This window comes from Tasmannia lanceolata, unplaced genomic scaffold (assembly GCF_043159265.1).
Source record: "Tasmannia lanceolata isolate RefF3 unplaced genomic scaffold, GAP_Taslan_0.1 ptg000020l, whole genome shotgun sequence".
NCBI classification, from domain to species: Eukaryota; Viridiplantae; Streptophyta; class Magnoliopsida; order Canellales; family Winteraceae; genus Tasmannia; species Tasmannia lanceolata.
The window spans coordinates 33904308-33930386 of record NW_027518697.1 but is presented as its reverse complement, the minus strand read 5'-3'; the positions used below and the strand labels follow the sequence as shown (position 1 = coordinate 33930386).

The 26079-nt window shown below is 40.4% G+C and overlaps 1 protein-coding gene across 3 annotated transcripts in view; it reads right to left on the bottom strand.

The window, feature by feature from the left end:
* Positions 1-26079, bottom strand: part of LOC143854594 (mitogen-activated protein kinase kinase kinase YODA-like) — a 54233-nt gene that overhangs the window by 17465 nt on the left and 10689 nt on the right. For 2 of the 3 annotated variants that reach the window (XM_077364635.1, XM_077364637.1), the window contains exons 2-5: positions 22010-22645; positions 20854-21546; positions 14191-14278; positions 13973-14035 (exon numbers count right to left, since the gene is read on the bottom strand). In XM_077364635.1, the coding sequence (XP_077220750.1) occupies positions 13973-14035; positions 14191-14278; positions 20854-21546; positions 22010-22569 (1404 nt within the window). In that variant the 5' untranslated portion in view covers positions 22570-22645. The remainder of the gene's footprint in view (positions 1-13972; positions 14036-14190; positions 14279-20853; positions 21547-22009; positions 22646-26079) is intronic. The other variant, XM_077364636.1, reaches the window with a different exon arrangement.

Here is a 26079-nt window from a genome sequence, read left to right as displayed (position 1 = left end):
GATGTAAATGGAATACCTCAAATCTCTAAACATCAAAGATAAAGGCTTATGAATTTGAGATCAAAAGGACCAATAATGAGCCCATATGCTGAAGTCATTATGACATCATCACTTCAACCAGTTTTCAGGTCCTCCACCTTCTTTAACCAGTATACCTAATTATCAGTTGGAGACGGTGGTTATCCGGACTCAATGTCACCATTAGTTCTGTCACCTTCCCCAACCACACTCTGCATGTCTCATGCAATACATCACTGAGAAAGGTCACTAGCATTCCTCAAAATCAATCGCTCAATTTTTAAGCATGAGGTTGTAAACTTGTAAACTCAACTCAGACCATTTTCAAGTTGGAACGGACAGGGGTCTTCATCGAGTTCAGATATGTTTTTCTTCAAAGAAGCATACTAGAAAGTTCATCCACCTAGATCTCTCCGTCGGGATTTCTCTTTGGAGGAGGAATAATGTGCGTAACTTCTTTTTGCACAGGCGGGAAAGCTCCCCGGGAGTGCTCTCTCTGGGCAACTCGATAGGGAAGGGATTTTGTAGCTGTAAATATAACATTGAAAGTCTTAAAGAAACCTATCTTGACAACATTGAGGCAGGTTACTCTGTATATGAGGCGTTCCAAACCTTGGAGAAAAAATTGGGATTGCCTCATCTGTGGAGATTTGATAGGTATTTTGATGAAATGCTCGATTGGATAAAGCCTTTCTCTTTAGAGTTTAAGCATGTCCGCCGATCGGCAAATGAGGTGGCCGATAGGATTGCGAGAGAAGGAATGTCGAAAGAGGCATTGCCATTGTTTGACTCTCTACCTCCATGATTTTCTCTTGCCTATTTTTGTATTTTTCTCTTTTGGGTTGTTTTCCTCAACTGAGTATCTTGACCATCTCGGTCCTTTTTGCAATAAAATTGGCGATCTTTCAAAAAATAATAATAATCTTCTTAATTGATGTAACCGAATTACATCATTAGGGACAAGGTGTCCCCCAAGTGTAAAAGCCAAGATTACATTGATATCCTACTTGTACCAAAAAACAGAGCTCCTCAACATTGAATTCGCCCCACTGTAACTACAACCTGCAGTTGCATAAACAGTCTCTGCCAAGCAAAAAAACATTGTGTGTGGAAAGGAAAGGACTTTATGTGTCAAATGACCTTTCCTTGTCGAACGACCTTTCCTGCAAACCAAACAGGCCTTAAACATTCATGAACATAGGAAAAAGTCGTCGCCCCAGTTAATAACACCAAGAAAAGTAACTGCAACGATAAAAAGCCTACATCAGAATCAAAGTATACTCGTGTCCATAGTTTTAAAACTCCCCCACATCATCGTGGACTCCTTCGAGTCGACACCCTTTTTCCTTTGGCTGCGTTCCGCGTTTTGCCACTTTGTTCCGCATTTTGCCCCATAAAGTCAATAAAAAATCCATTGACTCTCCTGAGTTATGACCACGTCAACCGAGTACTTAGCAGCGTCAACCGAGTACTTGACTGCATTGTGCTGAGTCAACTAGGGTTTTCTTCGACATCGTTTTGACCAGCATCAGTATTTTGAAACACTACACATGTCACATTGCCTACAGAAATTCCAGCATCCAATATAAACTAGCATTTTAAACAACAATGGCATACAAAACCATAGTTTGCAAATTGAATCGAGTCCACCGCTGATAGAATGATACAGTACACCGCCAGTTTGAGTGATTAAGACTAGAGGGAAACAATATTTTCAGACTCCAATAAGAGCTTCAAGTCTAATCAATTCAATCATTATTGGAATCTCTTTTAAATATAATTTTTAGGATTGAATTGGTGTATGCAACGACTTTTCTGAGCCTCAATGGCTATGTTGCATGAATTCTTCGGCTTGGTGTGCCGCATTTTGCCCCATAAAGTCAATAAAAAATCCATCGACTCTCCTGAGTTATGACCACGTCAACCGAGTACTCAGCAGCGTCAACCGAGTACTTGACTGCATCGTGCTGAGTCAACTAGGATTTTCTTCGACATCGTTTTGACCCGCATCAGTATTTTGAAACACTACACATGTCACATTGCCTACAGAAATTCCAGCATCCAATATAAACTAGCATTTAAACAATAATGGCATATAAAACTATAGTTTGCAAATTGAATCGAGTCCACCGCTGATAGAATGATACAGTACACCGCCGGTTTGAGTGATTAAGACTAGATGGAAACTATTGCCTTGATTTTCTGACTCCAATAAGAGCTTCAGGTCTAATCAATTCAATCATTATTGGAATCTCTTTTAAATATCATTTTTAGGATTGAATTGGTGTATGCAACAACTTTTCTGAGCCTCAAAGGCTATGCTGCATGGACTCTTGGGCTTGGTGTGCCGAATTGTGTGTCGAGGCGTTTGGATATGAACTCGCATAGGAAACGCACGGATTTGTGTCCCAAGTGTATCCCGCAGGATTCCCGTTTTCGGGATGAACCCGACACGGCTTTAATGGGTTTTTTATACGAATCCAATATTATAAAGTTTTATAAAATATGCATAGAAATATATGTTTAGCAACAAATGGTAATACATGTAAAAATGCATGTTTAGAAACAAATCGTAAAACTGGAAACTCATCTCTTATTAAAACCCTAACCCCTTTCATCCTCTTCCTCACTCCTCAACTCACCCTCCCTTTCTCCTCTACTACCGAAGCCCTTCTCGCCTTATCACCCTTCTCTCGATGCCCCTCTTACTATTGGGAAATTCAGACCTCTCGCCGTCAAAAAAAGAAGTAGAAAGGAGGAGAAGAAGCAAGAAAGATATCCATCAACAGTCATCCAGGTACTTCACCCCAAGCTCTTATTTTTCAAATTTTTTGGGGGATGACCTGTATTTTTGGATTACTAACAGCGGATGTCATTTTTTGATTTTTGAAGGAAGGTTTGATCTTCGGCGAAGGTCATTTGCTTGCATTTAGTACTTCTCTCTCTGAAGAGTCGCTTCAATAATAGTATTTGTTTTTTATTTATTATTTTTTGAATGGCTTTTGGGGGAAACGCCCTGAGAGACATTGATTCAGTAGTTTAGTGCATTTCAGGATCGCTGTGGGTTTAGGTTTTACTTTTTTTTGTTGCTGCGTTTTGGATTTTTTATTTGGGAGAGGCAAACTGGTTTTGCTTCCTTTTTTGTTGTTGAAGAGTCCCACAACAGCAGTATTTTTCGAGTATTCGATCAAACCATAAATTGTAATAGTAGTATTTGTTCGAGTTACTATTTTCATTTGTAATCAAATAATTAAAACACTAGAAATTCTTTCTTTTCCAAACAATTCATGCAATCTAAATATGGCCCAAGTGTTTTTCTTTTACCTCTCGATCCTTAGAAATACTAGATTAGGGAGTGAACAATTAAAAATCTTTCAAAAAAAATAAAGATAACGGGGTTTAGGCTTTAGTTTTATTGTAGCTGGTTTTTTTTTAAAAAAAAATTGGGTCTTTTTCTTTTTGTAGGAACATAATTTATTTCAGAAGAAATTGATTAAGATTTCAGCTAAGACATGACATTCTTAATGAAAATTTACGTCTGTCTTAAGATAATATACTTATGGGAAATTGTATTTTCACTTGTTTTGATATTAGCCCTCATTATTTTAGAAAAAATAAGGATGGGTAAAAGTTTTGTTGGGTTGGTCCCGATGGTAGATATACAATGCTCCAAAATCTTTTTTTCATTGGGCAATCCTTTCATTCATATCTCATGGGGTAAAATGTACAGCTCAGAATGCTAAAATGCAATTTCACAAAATCCTTGTGAAACAAAGGGCTAGGATTGCCCGATGCTTGATTTATGACCCATTCATCCTAGGGTCTAGCAGATGCTGCCCAATGCTTGAATTATGAACCATTCATCCTAGGGTCTAGCAGGTGAATGGTTTAGAACAAAAAACTGTTGAACCTCAGTTGTACTTTTGCTGCAATATTTTTCCTTGGTGTTTGATCAAATTATGGTTGCAATTTTGATGTGATTTGTGAGTATGGATATATTACTTGAATATTTCTTAGCTTTCTTGAGAATCCTATTTTATATTGAAAACATTCTCTTTAAAAAACCAATTTGGACTTTGGAAGCCATTTAAGATGATAAAATATAGGAAATGCTGAGTTACCTATTGGGGGAATCCTCTACTTCCGTTTCTTAATAATTGGTAACCTTGATGCACGATGCAAAGGTGTAGGATCGCTCTTATACTAATGTCTTTTTTGGAGACTATTATTCTTAACTCAAAAATTTATTATTGCTCAAATTTTACATGATATATAATTTTTTAATTTTTAATTATTTATTTTTTTAACCGGTTTTATGATTTGTTTCTGGTAGACATATGTAATAATCCTGACGGCAATTTAGTCATCGTACATAATTCTAATATATAGATATGATAGAGACAAGGAGCTAGTTTCTTAACTCTTCTCATTCTCTCATTTCCACTCCAACATGGTATCGGAGCCCTAGGGTTACGATGCCCTAGGGACCACGCCCGCCTCTCCTCGCCTGCGCCTCTCATCCCTAGGGACTACGCCCTCCTCTCCTTGCGTCCGCCTCTCATCCCTCTCTCTCTCTCTCTCTCTCTCTCTCTCTCTCTCTCTCTGACAAACCCATCCCTATATCTGCCACAAACTCGAGCGAAGCTCCAGATTGAAGATCGACGATTCCACTCGAAAGCCCTAATCCTAACTCTAACCCTAGCCATAACAATCCATCCATTCCAAACCCTAACCCTAACCCGTCAACAATAGCATGAATAGTGCCGTGAACAATAGCGTGAACAGTACCCGTGAACAGTACCGTGAATAGTGCCACCCCCTCCAATCCCTAATCAGTGCCGCATCCCCTCTCCCTTACCCAAATCAATACCGCACCCTCTATCCAACCCTGCCCCCACCTTATTCTACTTCCTTGTTCTTAAAACCCTAACGCTAACCATCATTTAAATTGCCTATTTACTATTCCTTCGCAGCTTTTCTATTTTTCTTATGCCCTAATGCACTAGATTGCCATTCTATCATCCCTTATTTCTTTTCTCTCGTTCGCGGCTTCGTATTTGTTCCCTATGGATGCTTTATTGTGCTTTACTTTATGTGTCTATTCTCGTCGAAGCCGCATTTAGCGTGTTCTTCCTCATTTAGTCTGTCCTTCTTTTCATTTATCTTTGTTTTCTGAGCCACATAGTTGGGTTGTCAGTTATCTCTTCTTGTTTGTCGTTATGGAACCTGTTATTGAGAATCCATCTACTGGCATAACCCATGGGATCCATGTGATACCCTCTTCTTCGGCTTCTTCTTCTTCTATCTCTGTGGATGGTTCATTCCTACAGATGACCACTGCAAAATTAGATGAGACAAACTATGTGACTTGGAAGGTTGCCGTCGAGACTTATCTCGTTTGTCGTGGAAATGCTCACATCATTCGTCATGATCCTCCTCCTACTACTGATCCTACCTATGATAGATGGGAACAGGATGATGCCCTAATCCGTACACTACTTTGGCGGAGTATGGCCTCTCATATTGCTGGTCCCTTGATGCTTCCTTACACACATCTTCATTAGCAGATTATTAGATCTGGATCTATTCCTTCAGTTACGAAGGTATATTCCGGTGTTCAGCAGTGCTCTCTTGGTGACTCCTTGGTAGCTGTTTCTATTGATGGCTCAGCTCTCGCAGCATATGATAGTAGTAGTCATTCGAGCCGTGGTGGTGCCTCCTTTGGTCGTGGATGAGGCCGTGGAGGTCGTGGTGGCGGTCGCCTTGGTGGCGGCCGTGGCCGCTCTTTTTTCACTCATTTTCAGCGAGAGGGCCACCATATTGATATTTATTTTCAGCTGCATCCCGAACTTGCCGTCTCGTTCGGCCCACATTACTGTTGCCAGTCTGCCTGATACTTCTGTCCCAACTGACTCGACGTCTGCACCTACTACAAATTCTCTTAACATTTCACGGCCTGATTAGGATGAGTTTCAACGTCTTCAGTTGAGCAACCGCCCAGCCACTGCGAGTTTTGCCCAGCCAAGTAGTGTTCTCGGGCATCTCTACTTAGTACCTCCAGTATCTGATCCCCACTTGGTAACTCTAGCTGATGGGACGTCCAACCCGATCTCGGGTATTGGTACTCTTTCACCCCATTTTGGGCTTACTTTGTTAGTCAGATTACAAAACATTTAAACTGCTCTGTCTCATTCTTTCCATCTTATTGTGTCTTTTAGGATCTCTCAACTGGGAGGATGATTGCTTCGGGCTATGAGCATGATGGACTCTACCGGTTAGACAGTAGCCCACCTCGTCATATTTTGCACAGTTCCGCTGATTCCTACTTTTGACAATGTCGCTTGGGTCACCCCTATATGCATAAGCTTCTTCAGTCGTCCATTGTTCTGTATACTATTCAGTCTTTTGATTGCGGGTCTTATGAACTCGGGAAGCACCGTCGTGTGTCTTTTCCCTCTGGAGTTGTTCGTCGTGTTATGAGTCCTTTTGATTTAGTTCATTCAGATGAATGGGGTCCTTCACGGATTATGTCAAATTCTGGTTAGAGATATTTCATTGTGTTCGTGGATGACTATTATCGTGTTACTTGGTTGTATTTGATTAAAGATCTCTCTCTAGTTTTTCATGTTTTTTTCACATTTTATGCTGAAATCGCTGATCAAGACTAGTGTAGAATTAAATGTTTGCACATTGAGAATGTTAGGGAATACTTCTCTACTGACTTCCAGGAATTTTGATCCAACCGTGGTATTATGCACAAATCTTCTTGCGCTCATACCTCCTAGCAAAATGGTGTGGCTGAGCGCAAACTACGATACCTTCTTGATATCATATGCTCTATGTTATTCCAGATGCGAGTTCATAAGCCTTATGGGAGTGATGCTGTACTCACTACCTGCTTCTTAGCTATCCGCCTTCCATCCTCCGTTATGGATGGATCTACCGCTTTTCCATCCTTCATCCGACTGGTGAGCCGTTTCCTGTGAGTCTATGAGTGTTCGGCTGTGTCTATTTTGCCCATACTCTCTCTCTCCATGTCCTGATAAATTGGATCCCAAGGCAGAAAAGTGTGTATTCCTGGGATACTCTCGTACCCAGAAAGGCTATCGTTGCTATAGTCCACGGTTGAGACGTATGTTTGTATCAGCTGATGTCATTTTCTTCGAGTCGGAGCCGTTCTTTCCACCTACAGGAGATACTTCTGTCATTTCCGCGCAATCGATTCCTCTTCCTATACACGTCCTTCCAGATCCTGTTGATCATCCTTGTCCTCCTACAGATACACCGTGTCCTCCACCACCTGCTACTAAGGTCTATCATCGTCGAGCGAAACATACGACATTTGATATTGTGCCCGAGCAGATTTCCTCTCAGACAGAGATCCCAGTTGCTAACCCTCAGGTACTTATTGTTTCTAGCCCTGTTACGAGATCTCATCAGACTGCTTATCCTATTTCTTCTGTTGTTTCTTATAAGTATCCCTCCCCCTGCTTTCGCAGTTTTGTCTCCTCCTTGTCTTCTATCTCTTTACCCAATAATATCCAAGAGACACTTGCTCACCTTGGCTAGCGTGTTGCTATGGATGCTGAAATGGATGCACTTCAGACTAATCATACCTGAGATTTGGTTCTGCTTCCTTCTGGGGCTCAGGCTGTTGGTTGTCGATGGGTATTTGCCATCAAACACTTGCTAGATGGAACCATTGAGTGACTTACGGCGTGCCTTGTCGCTAAGGGCTACACACAGACATATGGACTTGACTACATAGAGACATTCTCCCCAGTGGGCAAAATTCCATCTGTCAAAGTTTTTATCTCCCTCGCTGTCAATCGAGGCTGTACCCTATATCAGCTAGATGTCAAAAATGCCTTCATGGACAATTGACAGAGGGGGTGTATATGGAGCAACCTCGAGGGTATTTTGCTCAGGGGGAGATGACCTCAGTTTGCAGACTTCATAAGTCCTTGTATGGACTAAAACAATCCCCAAGAGCATGGTTTGGATGCTTTAGTGATGCGATTATGAGATTTGGTATGCGACAGTGTGATGTAGATCACTTTGTGTCCAGTTGCCGTTCAGATGCAGGGCACGTCCTACTCATTGTTTATGTAGACGATATCATCATTACAGGGAGTGATACTATTGGCGTATAGAGGTTAAAGGTGTTCCTACAAAAAGAATTTGCTACAAAGGATCTTGGACGCCTTCGATATTTCTTGGGGATTGAGGTTGCATACTCTGGTACTAGTTTATATCTCTCATAGAGAAAATATGTACTAGATTTGTTGGAGACTGGTACCACAGGGATGAAACTAGCTACTATGCCTATGGACCCTAATACTTAAGATATGAAGCACGGGTACAGGTGCGGGTACGACACGGGTATGCGGGTACGCGATTTTCCAAAAAACCCAGGTGCGGGTACGTTCAGGTACGCCGAATATAATAATATATTTATAAAAATTACAAAAAATTAAAAAAACAATAGGAGAGCAATCAAATAACAATAACATCACAAAAATGAAAAATTCTACTATTACTCTTCATTTCATAAGTGATTAAATTGCAAATTGTTCCATATTTCATCATAAGATTCATAACTTAAATCACCAAAATACAAAATACATCATTCTTCATAAGAAAAGAAGTCTGTTGCCTCATCTCCAATATCGTCCTCAACATCATCGGTAAAAACAATGGACTCCAACTCCGGCTCATCCAAGGAAAGACTAGCAACTTCAAGTATCCTAACATCCTCAAAAGAATCAAAAGTATCTCCACCTATGTCCCACATCTTTGTCTCTCCTTGATTATATTGTAGAGATTGTCTTGAAAGAAGGCGAAGATTGCTATGAACGAAAACCAAATCTTGAGCTCTTTGTGGAGTTATCTTGTTCCTCTTGAGGGAATGCACAAAAGAGTAAGTGCTCCAATTTCTCTCGGCACAAGATGAAGATGAAGGTTGCATAAGAAGCTTCAATGCTATGCTTTGAAGCATAGGAGCACATGTACCATGGATGGCCCACCATTCATGAGGCTTGAAAGTGAATCTTTCATTGATGCAATGTCATTGAACATTTCAGACTTCATAGAGAATTGTGCAAACTCCACATTAGCTCTCGTGCGATCCTCAGAGTTGGGGAAGTATCTTTTGAAGCACTTTACCCTCTCCGTATAAATTTCCGCATCCTTATGTGGAGGCACCCAACTTGAATCCTCACTAAGCCATTGTTCACTATAATACCTTTAAGAAAGAAAACATTAATTTAGTTTCAAGTTCTAACTTTCAAGTTAAAAGTAAGAAATAAACATAGATAGCTACAAATCCAAATAAATTTAAAGTTTAAATCACCTAACCTTGGATTCAATGAATGAGGCAAGCAATGGAGTGGAGTGTTGCTCTTGTTCCAACGAGAATGTTGTGCACCACGCCATAAAAGGTCGAGTCATCTTCTTTCCTCTTTCCTTCCTTCCTATAAATCGCGCCTTCACTTTCTATTATGGTGTCCCACAAATCATACACCACATGAAGGCAAGGTATATCCGTGTCACACTCTCTAAGCATGTCATAGATGGGGGATGTAAATGAGAGTATGTAGTCGATGGAATCCCACCATATGTCATATAATACCTTCTCTTTCACATACCTTGCTTTCCCCACATCATCCTCCCTATAACAACTCCATTTGTCACTAATCACCATGGCTTGAAGACCTTTGCTTTAAGAGTTTGAATCTCTTAAGCATGAAAATAACACTCGCGAATCGTGTCTCCGCCACGAAAAGCAACTTCAAACTATTGAACTCGTTGAATATGGCTAATCTCATGGAATGATTCATTATGCAATTCTTAATAAGCATAATATCTCCCGAAACATCCGTGATCCAACTACATTCTCCATATATCTTGGTTTGTTTCTACATTCTTTGCCGCACATATGTTCTTCAAAGCAAGGTTGAGGGTGTGTACCATGAATGGAGTCCAAAAGATAGAAGGAAATTGTGCCTCAATAAGTTGTCCGGCCGCCTTGCAATTTGCGGCGTTGTCGGTAATTACTTGCACAACTTTTTCATGCCCAACCTCTATAATTACCTCCTTCAACAAGTTGGCAATGAAATGTTTGACCTTTGTCTCCCCCGAACAATCTATTGCCTTGAGAAACATAGGCCTACCCTCGGTTACCGCCATGAAGTTAATGAGAGGCCTTCTTTGTGAGTCGCTCCATCCATCACTAACGATGCTCACCCCTTTATCCTTCTATGTATCTCTAACGGGTTGCAACAACCTATCAACATTTGCCCTCTCTCTTTGTAGTAGAGTTGTCCTTAGCAAATTATATCCTGTAGGCAAATAACCGGAAAGGGCATTATTAGCGGCAAATGAGTATGAACTCGCGTAGTGTGGGTTCCTTGCTAGGTGAAATGGCAAGCCACCGGAGTAAAACATCCGAGCAAATTCGGCATGTAGTTGATTGCGAGCCGCCATATTGAATGCCTTTTCAACAGCACTCCCACTCCCACTTGGACCACTTGTCTTCCTCCACTTTAGATCAAAACTTGGAGGGGCAAGCATACTACTCGTGCAACCCAATGATCCACTACTCGATGAGATTGATGTCGACAATGGCACTCTCTTGGGAGCATTTTGCTTCATACGCTCTTTGCATTCTTCTTCAAACCTTTGCATTGCAAGTAGATCAATTGCTTTCACTTTAGAACATGGTCCGATTTCTTGTCCCGCTATCTTCAACAAGTGCGCCCTGACCCTTGTGTAGGAGCTACTGAAATTCTTACTACAAAAATTGCATTGCCACCTCACATTCCCTCCACCCTTAGGATCTTTATCAAATCTAGAGACATGCTTCCATAAAGGCTTCGACAAATCTTCATTAGTAGAAGACGTATGTGAGGCTTGGGCGGCACTACTAGCACCAGATGAAGACATTCTAAAATCTATTAAGCAACAAAGACAATTTTAGCATGCAACGTTGCAACCCAACAAAACAAGGTTACAAGGCAACAATATATACATATGTGTGTGTGTGTAAAGTGAACAGGGCATAAATCACTAAATGTAATGAGCCCCAAACCGATTTTTGTACTCAAAATTAAAGAGAACAGGGCCTAAACTGAACAAGTGAAGAGGGCCTAAACTGAAAAGGGCCTAAAATGAACAGGGCATAAATCATTAAATGTAATGAGCCCCAAACAGATTATTGGACTCAAAATTAAACAAAATTTTGAATCCAATAATCAGTTTTGGACTCTCAACACTCAACAGTTATTGCATTTAAACAGATTATTGCACAGATTATTGCAGAATTCCAACAGATTATTGGACTCAAAAAAATTATTCCAGAATTATTGCAGAATTCCAACAGATTATTGCACAAACAATTGCATTTAAGCCCTCTTTGTTTTGGATTTGAGAACAAATTGTGAGTCCGAAGCTGATTCTTGGACTCAAAATTCATCTCAACAGATTGTGAGTCCAATAATCAGCTTTTGACTCACAATCTGTTCTCAAAATGAAAAACAAACAGGGCCCAATGTCACTTTCAGTCCAATAATCAGTTGTGGACTGAAAAAAAAAATAGGGACAGCAGTAAAGCCTATTCTCTAGCAAGTCCCATATACAAGCAAATCCCAAAAATCCATATACTAGCAATTAACAAATCCCATATACTAGCAAATCCCAAAATTCCCTAGCAAATTCCATATACAACAGTAAACCTCTAGCCCTCTAGAGTTTAAGGCCTGTTCGTTTCAGATTTTGACAACCGATTGTGCTCCCAAAAGGCCAAAAGCCCAAAACCTGTTTGGAGATTATGACAACTGATTGTCAGCCCTAAATAGGTTTGAGGCTGATAATCAGTTGCCAAAATATCAAACGAAAAGGGCCTAAGTTTGGAGATTATGACAACTGATTGTCAGCCCTGAACCTATTATTGGACATTTGGACTCAAATAGGTTTGGGGAACACAATCCGTTGGTATAATCTGAGGAAAAAGAAAAAAATGGGAGGAATAGAGAGAGAGAGAGAGTTGTATACAGAGAGAGAGAGCAGTAGAGAGAGAGAGTTGTAGAAAGGGAGGGGGTGAGAGAGAGAAAAATACCTTTGAGAGAGTGGGAGGGAAAGCCGGAGAGAGAACCGGAGGGAGATTCTGTCAGAAGAGGGAGCTGGAGGGAGAGTCGGAGAGAGAACCGGAGGGAGATTCAGTCAGAAGAGGGAGCTGGAGGGAGAGCCGGAGTGAGATGCCGGAGGGAGAGGGAGAGGGAGTTGGGCCTCGATCGATCGATCGATCGATCGAGAGAGATCTGCGTTAGGGTTTGACAAAAACCTAATTCGTGTATCTTTTAAGTGTTTTTTAAACCCCACCCCACCCAACCTTTACTCCACACAACTCACCCCATTACATTGTATGTATGTTTAACCCCCCACACCCCCCGTAACTTAAGTTTTTTTTAAAAAAAAGTTAAACGTGTCGGGTGCGCACCCCAAACGCACCCGATTCACAAAACAATGGTTTTTTTTTTAACATTCTCTTGGGTGCGTGCGTACCCGTACCGGATACGCACCCGACACAGGTACGATGGGTAATTTTAAGTACCCGTGCTTGCTAAGTTATGGCAGAAGGAGACTTAATGGATAATCCTGGTATATATCGCCGACTAGTTGTGAAGCTTATCTACCTTATTGTTACTCGCCCAAACATTTCGTATGCAGTTGGGGTGGTTAGTCAGTTTATGAGTGCACCATGCACTTCTCACTGGGCAGCGGTAGTTCGGATACTTCGTTATCTAAAGGGGGCACCAGGGCAAGAAACATGGACATGCCCATGTGGAAGGTTTTTGTGATGCAGATTGGGCAGGTTCTCTAGTAGACAGGAGATCTACCACAGGATATTGTACCTTTGTTGGAGGGGAACCTTGTATCATGACAAAGTAAAAAGCAGGATATAGTTTCCAAGTCTAGTGCAGAAGCAGAGTATCGAGCTATGCCACACACTAGTGGAGAGCTTCTCTGGCTACAATCTCTCCGATTGGTTTTTCATCGTCATTTCCAGCACAGCTTTATTGTGATAATAAAGCTGCCATTTACATTGCTACTAATCCTGTATTTCATGAGAGGACTAAGCATATTGATGTAGGCTGTAATTTCATTCGCCAGAAGATACAGAGCGGCGAAGTTCAGGTTGCCTTCACTCAATCTGTAGATCAGCTAGCAGATGTGTTTACCAAGCCCTTAAGTAAAGCTACACTCAATGACATTTGTAACAAGTTAGGAATGTATAATATCTACATTCCAGCTTGAGGGGGAGTGTTAACATATGTAATAAGCCTAAGGGCAGTTTAGTCATTGTACATAATTCTAATATATAAATATGATAGAGAGGGGGAGCTGGTCTCTAACTCTTCTCATTCTTTCATTTCCAGTCAAACTTTCTAAACATAAGTTTCTACGTTTACAAAGATTTGTTTCTAAACATATGTTCTATGCATATTTCATAAGCTTATAAAATACTAGATTCATATAAAAAACCCATTCAAGCTGTGTCAGATTCATCCCGAAAACGGGAATCGTACGAGATGCACCTGGGAAACAAATCCGTGTGTTTCCTATACGACTCCGTGTCCGTATCCGTGCCTAAACGTCTCGACACGCGAATCGGCACACCAAGCCCAAGAATCCATGCAATATGGGTTTCTACCTACAGGGACAATTAATTCTAAGTTTCTACCTATAGAGAGATTAGCATGGACAAAGTAAGAAGTGAATAAATGAGCTTAAAATAATATAAGGAACTTTTAGGAATGCGTAAGTCGTGAAATATAATTTAATGACACGTATCCAATTTTCAATAAAATTTGATGAATAAGCATATTGGAAACACAACAAGGAGGTACAAAATAAAAGGTTAGCAATCAGCAGAAATCAACACAATGAGGCGTACTGTCTCTGATCCATAATACTGCACAATGTTCTGATGCCGCAAGCGACTCAAGAGAGCTATTTCCTGTCAAAATGGCCAAGAAAGGAAAATGAAATTCCCAACGAAAAAAATAATATAAAACTCACAGTAAAACAAGTTGCAGAAAGAATAATATAACAAAACATAAACCGCAAGCTTTGGGCAAATACTTCAAGTAATCATAGTGGGAAAAGACATACTTGCATCAATTGCTTGGCACTTTCTTTTGATTTAGCATCATCAGCAAATAGTGTAACCTCCTTCATGGCGCACATTTCACCACTTTCACTAAAATCAAGAGGAGAGAATAAGAACATTCATGCTCAAATGAATAGATAAGACAACATTACTCTAAAAAAAGCTCAGAAGATGCATGTGATGGCGGCATATAACTTCTCCTCCCATTTGGAAAATCTATCTATCTATAATGTATACTAAGCATGCATCTTTCCATTGTCATTCGCTTTCTTTCAAAGAATTTTTTTATTAGAAAGCATTTTCTTTATACCTCATGTCTTGTTTTGGGAGGGTGGGGCCTAACACGGTATACCCAAGCAAAGCATGGGCTGGGCCACTATTTTACACTTACTCTGATCGGCCCACTATTTTACACCTAATGCTATGATGGGGTGGGACTTAACATTTAATGATCATCCCTAGCATGGGTGGGGCCCACCAGTCTACACCTAAAGTTTTGATGCCGTGGGCCCATCATCTCCACCCAAACCCATGCATAGGGTGGGGTCTACCATTTTACATCTCATGTTATTGATTTATTATGGGATAGGGCCTGCCATTTTACACCTCAAGTTTTGGTGCGTGGGTTCCACCATCTTTACCCTAACCTATGCATAGGGTGGAGAACAAAATTTTACTCCTAATGTTATTGATGAGGTGGGGTCCACCATCTCTAGCCAAACCTATGCATTAGGGTGGGCTCCACCATTTTACACCTCATAATTTGATGGTGTGGGGCCCATCTGGAACGTGGTTTGTTCCGGTATGCGGTAGGGGAACAGGTATGGGGTACGATTGAAGGTAGGTATGCGGTACGATGGGGTTAGGCTAAGTCGGTTCGCTATTTTGGCTTGTGGGTCGATTTGGAGCACAAATCTGGGTTACTTTGGTGCTATATATATATAGCAGAAGAGAAAAGGAGAGAATTATTTGAATTTCTCCCAAAATTGTATGAGAATTACACATCACTTTTTTTGACTGTTTTTAACGAAGGCACCCATTCAACCCACATATTTTCAATCCTACCCCCTCCTTTATGCTTTTTAACAAAGGCACCCATTAAAGCTACATAATTTCAATCCTACCCCCCTCCATTATGCTTTTTTAATTATGGAAACCTCTATAGATTGGAGGGCTAGGATCAGCCTATGGAAATGATTTTACAGGCACAACCTATTGATGTTGTGTTCCATCACATGGACAGTTTGGATCAACCTATGATCTGGTCCGTACAGTTCTTTGTCGGCCCGTGCATCGCACGGGTTTTTTTTACTAGTATATATATATATATGAGGAAAGTGAAGCTTTGGTGATCCAAAGAATTCATTTGATATATATACACCGCCGGCTTAAAATACAATGGGCCCACATTGTTTTGGTGATCCAAAGAATTCATTTGATTGGCCCTCACATAGATAGGGTGTCCACCAAAAATCAGCTCCATAGGATCATCCCAACCCTTCAAACTGTGGAGGCAAAAATGGACAAATTTGTGAAGGTTTTTACACGTTCATTTTTGCCTCCACAAATCGTAGGGTTGGGATGATCCTATGGAGCTGATTTTTGGTGGACACCCTATCTATGTGAGGGCCAATCAAATGAATTCTTTGGATCACCAAAACAATGTGGGCCCATTGTATTTTAAGCCGGCGGTGTAGCTTCACTTTCCTATATATATGAGGACAGTGTTCCTGAGCTCGAGCTCAAAAACATGTGGCCCCACATTTTTGGGGTGATCCAAAGCATTCATTTGGAAGGCCCTTCCATGGATAGGGGGTGTACCAAAAATCAGCCCTATAGGATCATCATAACCCTGCCATCTGTGGAGGGAAAAAATGGGCAGAAACATGGACACACAATGTATGTCCATTTTCCCCTCCACCTTTGATTGGGTTAGGATGATCCAATTGATCTGAATTTTGGTACACACCCTATCCATGGAAGGGCCTTCCAAATGAATGCTTTGATGGCCCAAAAAATGTGGGGCCACATGTGTTTTGGAGCTCGAGCTGAGATAAGGTTATCTGAGCTCGACCTCAGGAACACTTTCCTCTCTCTCTCTCTCTCTCTCTCTCTATATATATATATATATATATATATATATATATAGAGAGAGAGAGAGAGAGAGAGAGAGTATATATATATATATATAGAGAGAGAGAGAGAGAGAGAGAGAAGGGTTCCTCCGCTCGAGCGCAGATAGCTTATTTGCGCTCGAGTGCAGGAAACAAGGGTGGGGCCACATTGTTGGGGTGATCCTAAGCATTCATTTGAAAGGCTCCATCATGGATGGGGTGTGTACCAAAAATCACCTGCATTGGATCATCATAGGGTGTCCATTTGTCGGGGTGAAAATGGACAGATACTGTTTGTCCAGTAATCTGCCCATTTTTTCACCCCACAAATGGACGATGATGCAATGGAGCTGATTTTTGGTGGACACCCTATCCATGAAGGGCCTCCCAAATGAATGCTTTGGATCCCCCAAACAATGTGGGCCCACCCCTGTTTTTGCACTCGAGCGCAGATAAGCTTATATGTGCTCGAGCGCAGAAACCCTTTACTCATATATATATATATAGGAAAGTGTTGGTGAGCTTAAGTGCCCAATCACATTGGGGCCTACTTTGTTAGGATGATCCAAAGCATTCATTTGAAAGGCCCTTACATAGATGGGGTGTGTACCAAAAATCAGCTCCATAGGATCATCCTAACCCATCCATTTGTGGAGGTCAAAATGGATAGACATTATTTGTCCACAAATCTGCCCATTTTTGTCCTCCACAAATGGAGGGGTTAGGATGATCCTATGGAGCTGATTTTTGGTACACACCCTATCTATGATAAGGCCTTGCAAATGAATGGTTTGGATCACCACAGAAAATGTGGGACCCATGTGATTGGGGCGCTTAAGCTCACCATAAGTTTGGTGAGCTTAAGCTCACCAACACTTACCTCATATATATATATATATATATATATATATATATATATATACTAGATTTAGACGCCGCTTTGCAGTCAAAGACCGAGTTTCTATGGGATCGGTTCGAATATATGGGATTTGCTACCATCCATTGCAAAAGGCATTTCGCGGATGGTCTGTTGCATGTGGCAGCAGCCACCTCGTGAATGGAGATAAAATCTGTTGAAAAGTGAGCTTATGTGGCTGCTGTCACATGCAACAGACCATCTGTGAAATGCTTATTGTGACGGACACTAGCAAATCCTTAGACACACACACATATGGAAAACTGTTTATGAGCTTGAGCTCATATAGATTATATGAGCTAAACTGCTAGAGTGCCACAAAAACTTGGGTCCCACATTTTTTGGGGTGATCCAAAGAATTCATTTGGAAGGACTTTACATAGATAGGGTGTGTACCAAAAATCAAGTCCATAGGATCATCCTAACCCATCCAAAAGTGGAGGGGAAAATGGACAGACACTGCTTGTCGACAAATTTGCCCATTTTTGCCCTCCATTTTTGGAGGGGTTAGGATGATCCAATGGACTTGATTTGAGGTACACACCCTATTTATGATGGGGCCTTGCAAATGAATGGTCTGGATCACCAAAAAAAATGTGGGACCCATGTGTTTGGGCACTCAAGCTTATATAAGCTTATATGAGCTCAAGCTCATGAACAGTTTTCCCCATGTGTGTGTGTGAGAAAACGGTTCCCGCGATTGTCCACTAATCTACCCATTTTTTCACCCTACAAATGGACACCCTAAGATGATCCAATGGAGCTGATTTTTGGTTGACACCCTATCCATGAAAGGGCCTTCCAAATGAATGCTTTGGATCCCCCCAACAATGTGGCTCCACTGTATTTTAAGTCGACGGAGTAGCTAAGTTAGCTACCCGTACGTGTAGCTACACTTTTCTCACACACATATATATATATATATATATATATATATATATATATATATATATATATATATATATATGAGGAAATGGTTTGTGAGCAGCTGCTCAGATAAGCTTACCTGAGCAGAGCTCACAAACCATAGTGGGGGACCACATTTTTGGGGGATCCAAAGCATTCATTTGGTAGGCCCTTCCATGGATAGGGTGTGTACCAAAACCAGCCCTATAGGATCATCCTAACCCAATCAAAGGTGGAGGGGAAAATGGATAGACACTGTGTGTCCATGTTTCTGCCCATTTTTCCCCTCCACAAACAGGGTTAGGATGATATTATAGGGCTGATTTTTGGTAACCACCCTATCAATGGAAGAGCCTTTCAAATGAATGCTTTGGATCCCCCAAAAAATGTGGTCCCCCCTATGGTTTGTGAGCTCTGCTCAGATTAGCTTATCTGAGCAGCTGCTAACAAACCAGTTCTCTCTCTCTCTCTCTCTCTCTCTATATATATATATATATATATATATATATATATATATATATATATATATATATATATATAGAGAGAGAGAGAGAGAGAGAGAGAGAGAGAGAGGGAGAGAGAAAGAGAAAGAGAGAGAGGTAGCTAAGATAAGCTTGTCTGAGCTATAGCTCAAAAACACATGTGGCCCTACATTTTTTGGGGGATCCAAAGCATTCATTTGGAAGGCCCTTCCACGCATAGGGTGTGTACCAAAAATCAGCCCTACAGGATCATCCTAATCCTGCCATTTGTTGAGGGAAAAAATGGGCAGACACACATTGTCTGTCCATTTTCCCCTCCACCTTTGATTGTGTTAGGATGATTATACAGGGCTGATTTTTGGTACACACCCTATCCGTGGAAAGGCCTTCCAAATGAATGCTTTGGATCCCCCAAAAAATGTGGGGCCACATGTGTTTTTGAGCTATTGCTCAGATAAGCTTATTTGAGCTATAGCTCAGGAACACTTTCCTCATATATATATATATATATATATGAGGAAACTGTTGGTGAGCTTAAGCTCACCAAACTTATGGTGAGCTAGCTTGCCCAATCACATGGGTCCCACATTTTGGGGAGTGATCCAAACCATTCATTTGCAAGGCCTTATCATAGATAGGGTGTGTACCTGTGTCTGTCCATTTTTGTCGTCCACAAATGGAGGGGTTAGGATGATCCTATGGAGCTGATTTTTGGTACACCCCCCATCTATGTAAGGGACTTTCAAATGAATGGTTTGGATCATCCTAACAAAGTGGGCCCCCATGTGATTGGGCAAGCTAGCTCACCATAAGTTTGGTTAAGCTCACCAACAGTTTCCTCTATATATATATATATATATATATATATATATATATATGAGAAAACGGTTTCTACACACGTGTAGATAAGTTATCTACACACTAGCTTAAATTACAGTGGAGCCCACATTGTTTGGGTGATCCAAACCATTCATTTGATTGGCCACATAGATAGGGTGTCCACAAAAAATCAGCTCAATAGGATCATCCTAACCCTTCAAACCGTGGAGACAAAAAATGGACAGATTTGTGAAGGTTTATACACGTCCATTTTACCTCCACAAATCGTAGGGTTGGGATGATCCTATGGAGCTGATTTTTTATGGACACCCTATCTATGTGAGGGCCAATCAAATGAATGGTTTGGATCACCCAAACAATATGGCCTCCATTGTATTTTAAGCTAGTGTGTAGATAACTTATCTACACGTGTGTAAAAACCGTTCTCTCTCTCTCTCTCTCTCTATATATATATATATATATATATATATATTTCATATTTTTTTAACAAGAATGTCATTCTATAGTCCATACTACATACATTTAATAAATAAAACCACCGTGTATGCCATTCATGTATATTCAAAATGAAAATTCAAGTTTCAATCCAATCTATAATGTATAAAATTTGAAGATATCCAAATATCACTAAATTAAGTACTAACATGTATTGCATTCTCAATCTTAAATGAAAGCAAACAAAAAATCACTACCCAGTTCTGAAATAAAGACATAAAAACATGAACAAACTAATAAACTATTGTGCAACTCTTTTTTTCTAGTCCACCGAAGTGTTCCCTCTCTACGCATCTCTCTCTCTCTCTCTCTCGTGGGTCGCTCGGGTCGCCAGTTTCGGTGATCCGGGTCACAAACGACCCACGTTTCGGGTTGGCGACCTCGGACCCGGATCGCGGGTCGAAGCGTGGGAGGGCGACCCTGGTAATATTGGTCCACCGTATCTAGGCATAGGATGGATCACACAATTTTACCCCTAATGTTATTGATGATGTGGGGTCCACCATCTCTAGCCGAACCTATGCATTAGCGTGGGCCCCACCATTTTACACCTCATATTTTGATGGCGTGGGGGCCATCATTTTACACAATGCATAGCATGGGACTAGAAAACTAGTACCGGAATAACTTTGGAAAGAGCCTCTCCAAGGAAATTAAAAGCAAGCATACACAGTTGCAAGATTTTAAGCTCTATTGAAAATAGGACTATGTGACTGGGCCACGGCTAGAAAATATATAGATGGTAAACAATGAAAAAGACCAATATGACTACCATCCACAATTATCTAACAGGCTAACATGCAAGCATACTAAAGCAGCAACATATTGCTAGTAAGTTCCATGTAAAAAAGACAAAACCAGTATATGCAAACATCAATTTCCTTCAAAGCTCTCAAAAGACGAGACACTCACCTGTTAAAACCAACATAAACATGTCCAAATGTGCCTCTGCCAAGTAGCTTTCCTTTCTTCCAGCGTGAACCAGGGCTTGTGGGATTCTCGGCCCTTCCAGGACTCCGTGGAATTGTTATTGGGGGGAGTGGGAGCCGGTGGCTTTGTTGTTTCCCATCATCGGGCCAGCTTGTGGGCGATTCAGGTTCGGCCCCTCCAGCCCGAGGGTGCAGCGGAGTGACAGCACCACTATGTATTCTAGAGCTAGGTCCGGGACTTGTCATTCTAGGGCTAGGTATTGGAGAACACTCTGGGCTACCCCTACTCTGCTGCCAAAATAACTGTCCCGACATATCTCCTCCCATTGAATTATGCCCAGAGTTATGGCCTGAACCTGGACTGGAGCACTGGCCCGATCCAAGTAGAGCAACATCAGGGTAAGGCTTTGCAGCCCAAAAGGCAGAGGCTGTAATCTGATCGGGGCAAACCACTCTCATAGGACTTCTACAAGGACTTGACATTGAACTGTCAGGAGCACTGCCAATCCCAAATGCACTATAGTGAGGAATTTGTAAGTTAGATGGGCAAGTGCTTAAAAGTCCTTGTTTGGGCGATGTAGAGAAGCCTTGGTTATTGAACAAAGGATTGGTTGGCTTCAGTGTCTCCTTTGAGTTCCTACGGTTGATGAGAGAGGATTGATCCTTATGCATCAAACTTCAGGAGAGATTAACAAAAAACATGTTAGGATGGGGGTCGAGACTCACAGGGGAACCAATTAGAAATGTAATCACAAATTAATTGCCCATAATCATATTTCCTCCACTACAAGATCCTTAGAACTATGTCACAAATATCGTGAATTTCTCAGCAAGGGAAAATCTCGGGATATATTAATTTTTGTTTATTTTTTCCGAGTTTATATCGGGAAAAATGATAAAATAAAATAATTTAAAAATATATAAATTAATAAAAAAAAAATATCGTAAAAATATCTTGATATTATCGAGATAAATGAAAATATTTCTATATTTTTTAAATGCTCAGGATTATATCAGGATTTTGTCGTTTTACTAAAATATCATGATAAAGTCGCTATATTTTGAAAATATCGGAGATATTTGTGACATAGCCTTAGAACAAGCAGTGTAGTATTCAACCAGATCATTAGCAAACTCACCTGGATGGGCTGTTTCCAACAGTTATGTACCCATTCTCGTAGTCATTTCCCTGGGGGCTAAAAAGACGAAAATCAACTGGATCATCACTATCAATGGAGCTACCACTCGAAATAGAAGCAGTAGCCAGATCTGCGTCAATGTCTATAGCATCTGATGTAATAGGGATACAATCGGGTTTTGGAAGAGGCAAAAACATTGATGGCTTGACACATTTTTCTGATAATAGTGGTCTCGATAAACTGATTCCCGAGGCAGTGCGCCCAATGCTTGAAGGGTGCAACCCAGGTAATGGAAGTGGCTGTGCATGTGGCCTCTCTGCAAAACTTTGACAGCGCGATACTTGAGTAGAGGGTGATGGTGATCTTGACTCTGCTCGGGATCTAGACCCTTTTTTGGAAGAGATCTCACTATTATTACGCCTTCGAGACCCTCCTGATTTAATATTTCCTTTCTGTTCAGATGGTGTCTTAAGTTTTCTCTGTAACGTATCAATAAAGTTCTCCTTGCTTGTCTTCTTTTTCACTTCTTTGGATGAAGACTTCCCCCACCATGAAGGCATGTTTTAATGTAACAAAGTTACAGAAAATGATGACTTGGATCCTCCAACTTTAATGCATTCCTTGCCTGTCAACTACCTGAATGAAAAGGCCATGGCCATAAATATGTAACATACATGAGCTATCATTGTAAAAGTCCGGCTGGCATTAAATAAATTGTACAAAACATAGTTCAGTGGAAGAATCAATAGAGCACTTAAAATAGGCAGAGACGAATAAACTTTTGAAAACAACCATGCAAAACGAGTCCGGTAATTGCAGTGAAGTGAACGTAGAAACTAACAAGAACAAAGTCAAGTAGGAAATTTTTGGAACTTGAGCAATAGCTTCTTTTAATAAGTTATCTATATGTATCAAAACAAAATAAATTAGTGTGGGTAAAAATCCAACCTCACAAATTGAGAAGGGAAAGAGAGTTGTTCATGTGGGTGAAAATCCCACACGAATCCGTGGCGGGATCCAATACCAAACGAATCGATTTGCGATTCTCAGTGGGCTTCACACGAATCCATGCAACATAGTGAATAACAAAAATAAGGCCAAATTCTTCTAACTCCCGAAATTCACACGCTTCCACTTATTTAAGAGTATGTTTCCTAATTAGGTGATTACTTTGTTCTTAAAGGAATTTTTTCCCTTTTTAATAATGCCAAAAGAGTGTACTTCAAATTCAAAAACTCATCTTAAGATCCAAATAAAACTTCAGTGGATCTTTCCACAAACTTAGACACTAAATCTAAATGAATAAAACATGTAAAAGTATAAATTCCTATAACTTGTAATTCTAATCAGTAGTGAAGTCCTCTTTTCTACTTAACCTACATTAAACCTTCCTAACCCACTATAACTCTTATCTTTCTAAAAGCTTTGTTTCATCTTTTCTTTCCATAGAGCTTTTTATTGCCTGCATTTACTCTTTTCTAGCTCCCATGTTTCTGCCTTCAGCCTCCCTATCGCTTCTTGCACTCGCTTCTCACTCTGGCAGCTAAACCTGATACTTAAACCTTCATATATTGGGCCCTATCTCATTCTTCTTGGTACCGTTCTTCTATATCATTCGTCTCTATCCCATTCTTTTACAATATTCAATATTAAATCAACATTTTTTTTTAGAAAGGTAACTTTATTGATTTGAAATAGTCTTACATATGAACGGAGGGGACAAGTTGTCCCCCATCCCTAGGTAAGGTACAAATATAAGAAATTTAGGGAAACCAAATCCCTATTTTTGAAGCCTAACTGGCCTGGGATACAATGAAAACACTCTCTACAATGCAACTGCTTTTCATACCGGCCTTCGCTAACTCGTCGGCCTTTCATTTGCAGACCTATAGGTATGTGAGAAACTTGCCCAAATCACCTTGCAGCAGTCCTGAATTTCCATGATGATATCAGAGAGTTTCCAAGGGATGATGTTCGAAGTGTAATACAATATTTTCACCTCTCGCCCAAGAAATGATGTTCGAAGTGTCTCCCTCTGCTATTAAGGGGCCCACACGATGGGTAACGAACCACTTAAGACCATGCAATAAAGCTCTTGCTTCTGCCTCATTTGATTCACATATCCCAGATGGACCAAAAAATGAAAATATTGTATTGCAGTTTGTGTCACGGATGGTCCTCCAATTCTTGTAGGGCCCGGTTTACCGTTAGCACTTCCATCAAAATTGAGTTTAAGCCATCCGATCAAGCGTGGCTTCCAAGATGGTGAAGGGTAGATTATGACTCTCAAATCAAAATTGAACTCGTGTAAATGATGACTCTCAAAACACAGATGATATCGAAGCGACAAATGATGAAAATCAGAAAACATGGAGTGGTGTCAAAATGTTGACCAACTATTTGACAATGCATTGGAGTTGAAAGTATAAAAAATAGATGAATGAATTCAGTATGCAGAATCTCAAATAGGATCAAGTCAACATGTTGACTGTTAGCTTAGTTACCAGAACATCACATGCCTTGTGGAACAATCTGTTTTTGCCTACAAAAAGGTAAAATGTCTACCCTTAAGAATACTAGAAGCAAGGCAAAGGATCATTATTACAATGCAATCATTCTAGAGGTACCTGAGAAAACTAAGCTGTCTTTAATCAACTAAGCAGATAAAAATCCTTACCCTCTGGAAAAGATTGAATAGATCAAACTGACTGTTAATGTGTATTGATATCATGTGAAGATGTAGTCATTGAAAACACATCAGCTATCCTGCCTCTACTAAAATGATTTTGCAAACCCTTAAACTGTAAGGAGACAAATTCAGGTACATTGGTTAATTTTGCATACATCATTTCCAAAACACCTGTAACAGCTAAGATCTAAATAAATGTAAAAATGAGTTATCAGTGATCCTACAGCTGAGAATTAATAACCATATGGGCCATAACAGCTATTCACTTGCCAATTCAAATTGGTTGGTGTTAATCATAGATATAAAAGCAAGAGGTCTTAAAATAACAAGGAAAATTTTTGAGAAACAAATGTCTAACACTTGGTGGTCAATCGTTGACCCACCTAGCTGACTTGGCTTTAGCCCAACCTATAAAAAATCAAAACAATCATTCAGATAAAGGCCAGTAAAGAAATTCTTCAATTCAGCCAAGTCAGCTAAGTCAAGAATTGACTTGGTCAAGTTGAATCCACCGTGCGCCAGAACAAGTCCACGTCGAAGACTGAGTTTTTAAATGTGCGGAAAACAATGAGCATGAACAATATAAATATGTTTGCATAGATTGAAATGTCAAGAGGTCTTAAAATAACAAAATACTTCTTGAGGAAACCAATAAATTACAAAATACTTCTTGAGGAAACCAATATTTAAACAATTGACAGGTCAACTGTTGACTCAGCTGAGCGCACTAAATCGATCGAAAAATTGAAAAAATTGTCTAGATCATGGCCAATGAAGAACACGTTCAACTCAGTAAGGACGGACAGGTAAATAATGAGCCAACTCCCACAGGTCACTTAGCAAGCCCACATCTAACAATGAACATGAGTAATATAAATGTGTACATGATTTATATATATGAGGAAAGAGTGCCTACTCCCCGGAGTAGATAACTTATCTACTACGTGAGCTTAAAATATAGTGGGGCCACATTGTTTGGGTGACCAAAGCATTCATTTGACGGGCCCTCACAAAGACTGGTCTGCCCAAAAAATCAGCTTCCATAGGATAATCCCAACCCTTCGATTTCTGGACGCAAAAATGGACGGGTATAAACCTTCATAAATCTGTCCATTCGAAGGGTTAGATGATCCTATGGAGCTGATTTTTTGGGCACACCCTATCTACTTGAGGGCCCATCAAATGAATGCTTTGGATCACCCAAACAATATGGTCCCCATTGTATTTTAAGCCCACGGAGTAGATAAGTTATCTACTACGTGGAGTAGGAACTCTTTCCTCATTATATATATATATATATATATATATATATATATATATATAGAGAGAGAGAGAGAGAGAGAGAGAGAGAGAGAGAGAGAGAGAGAGAGAGTAAAGGGTT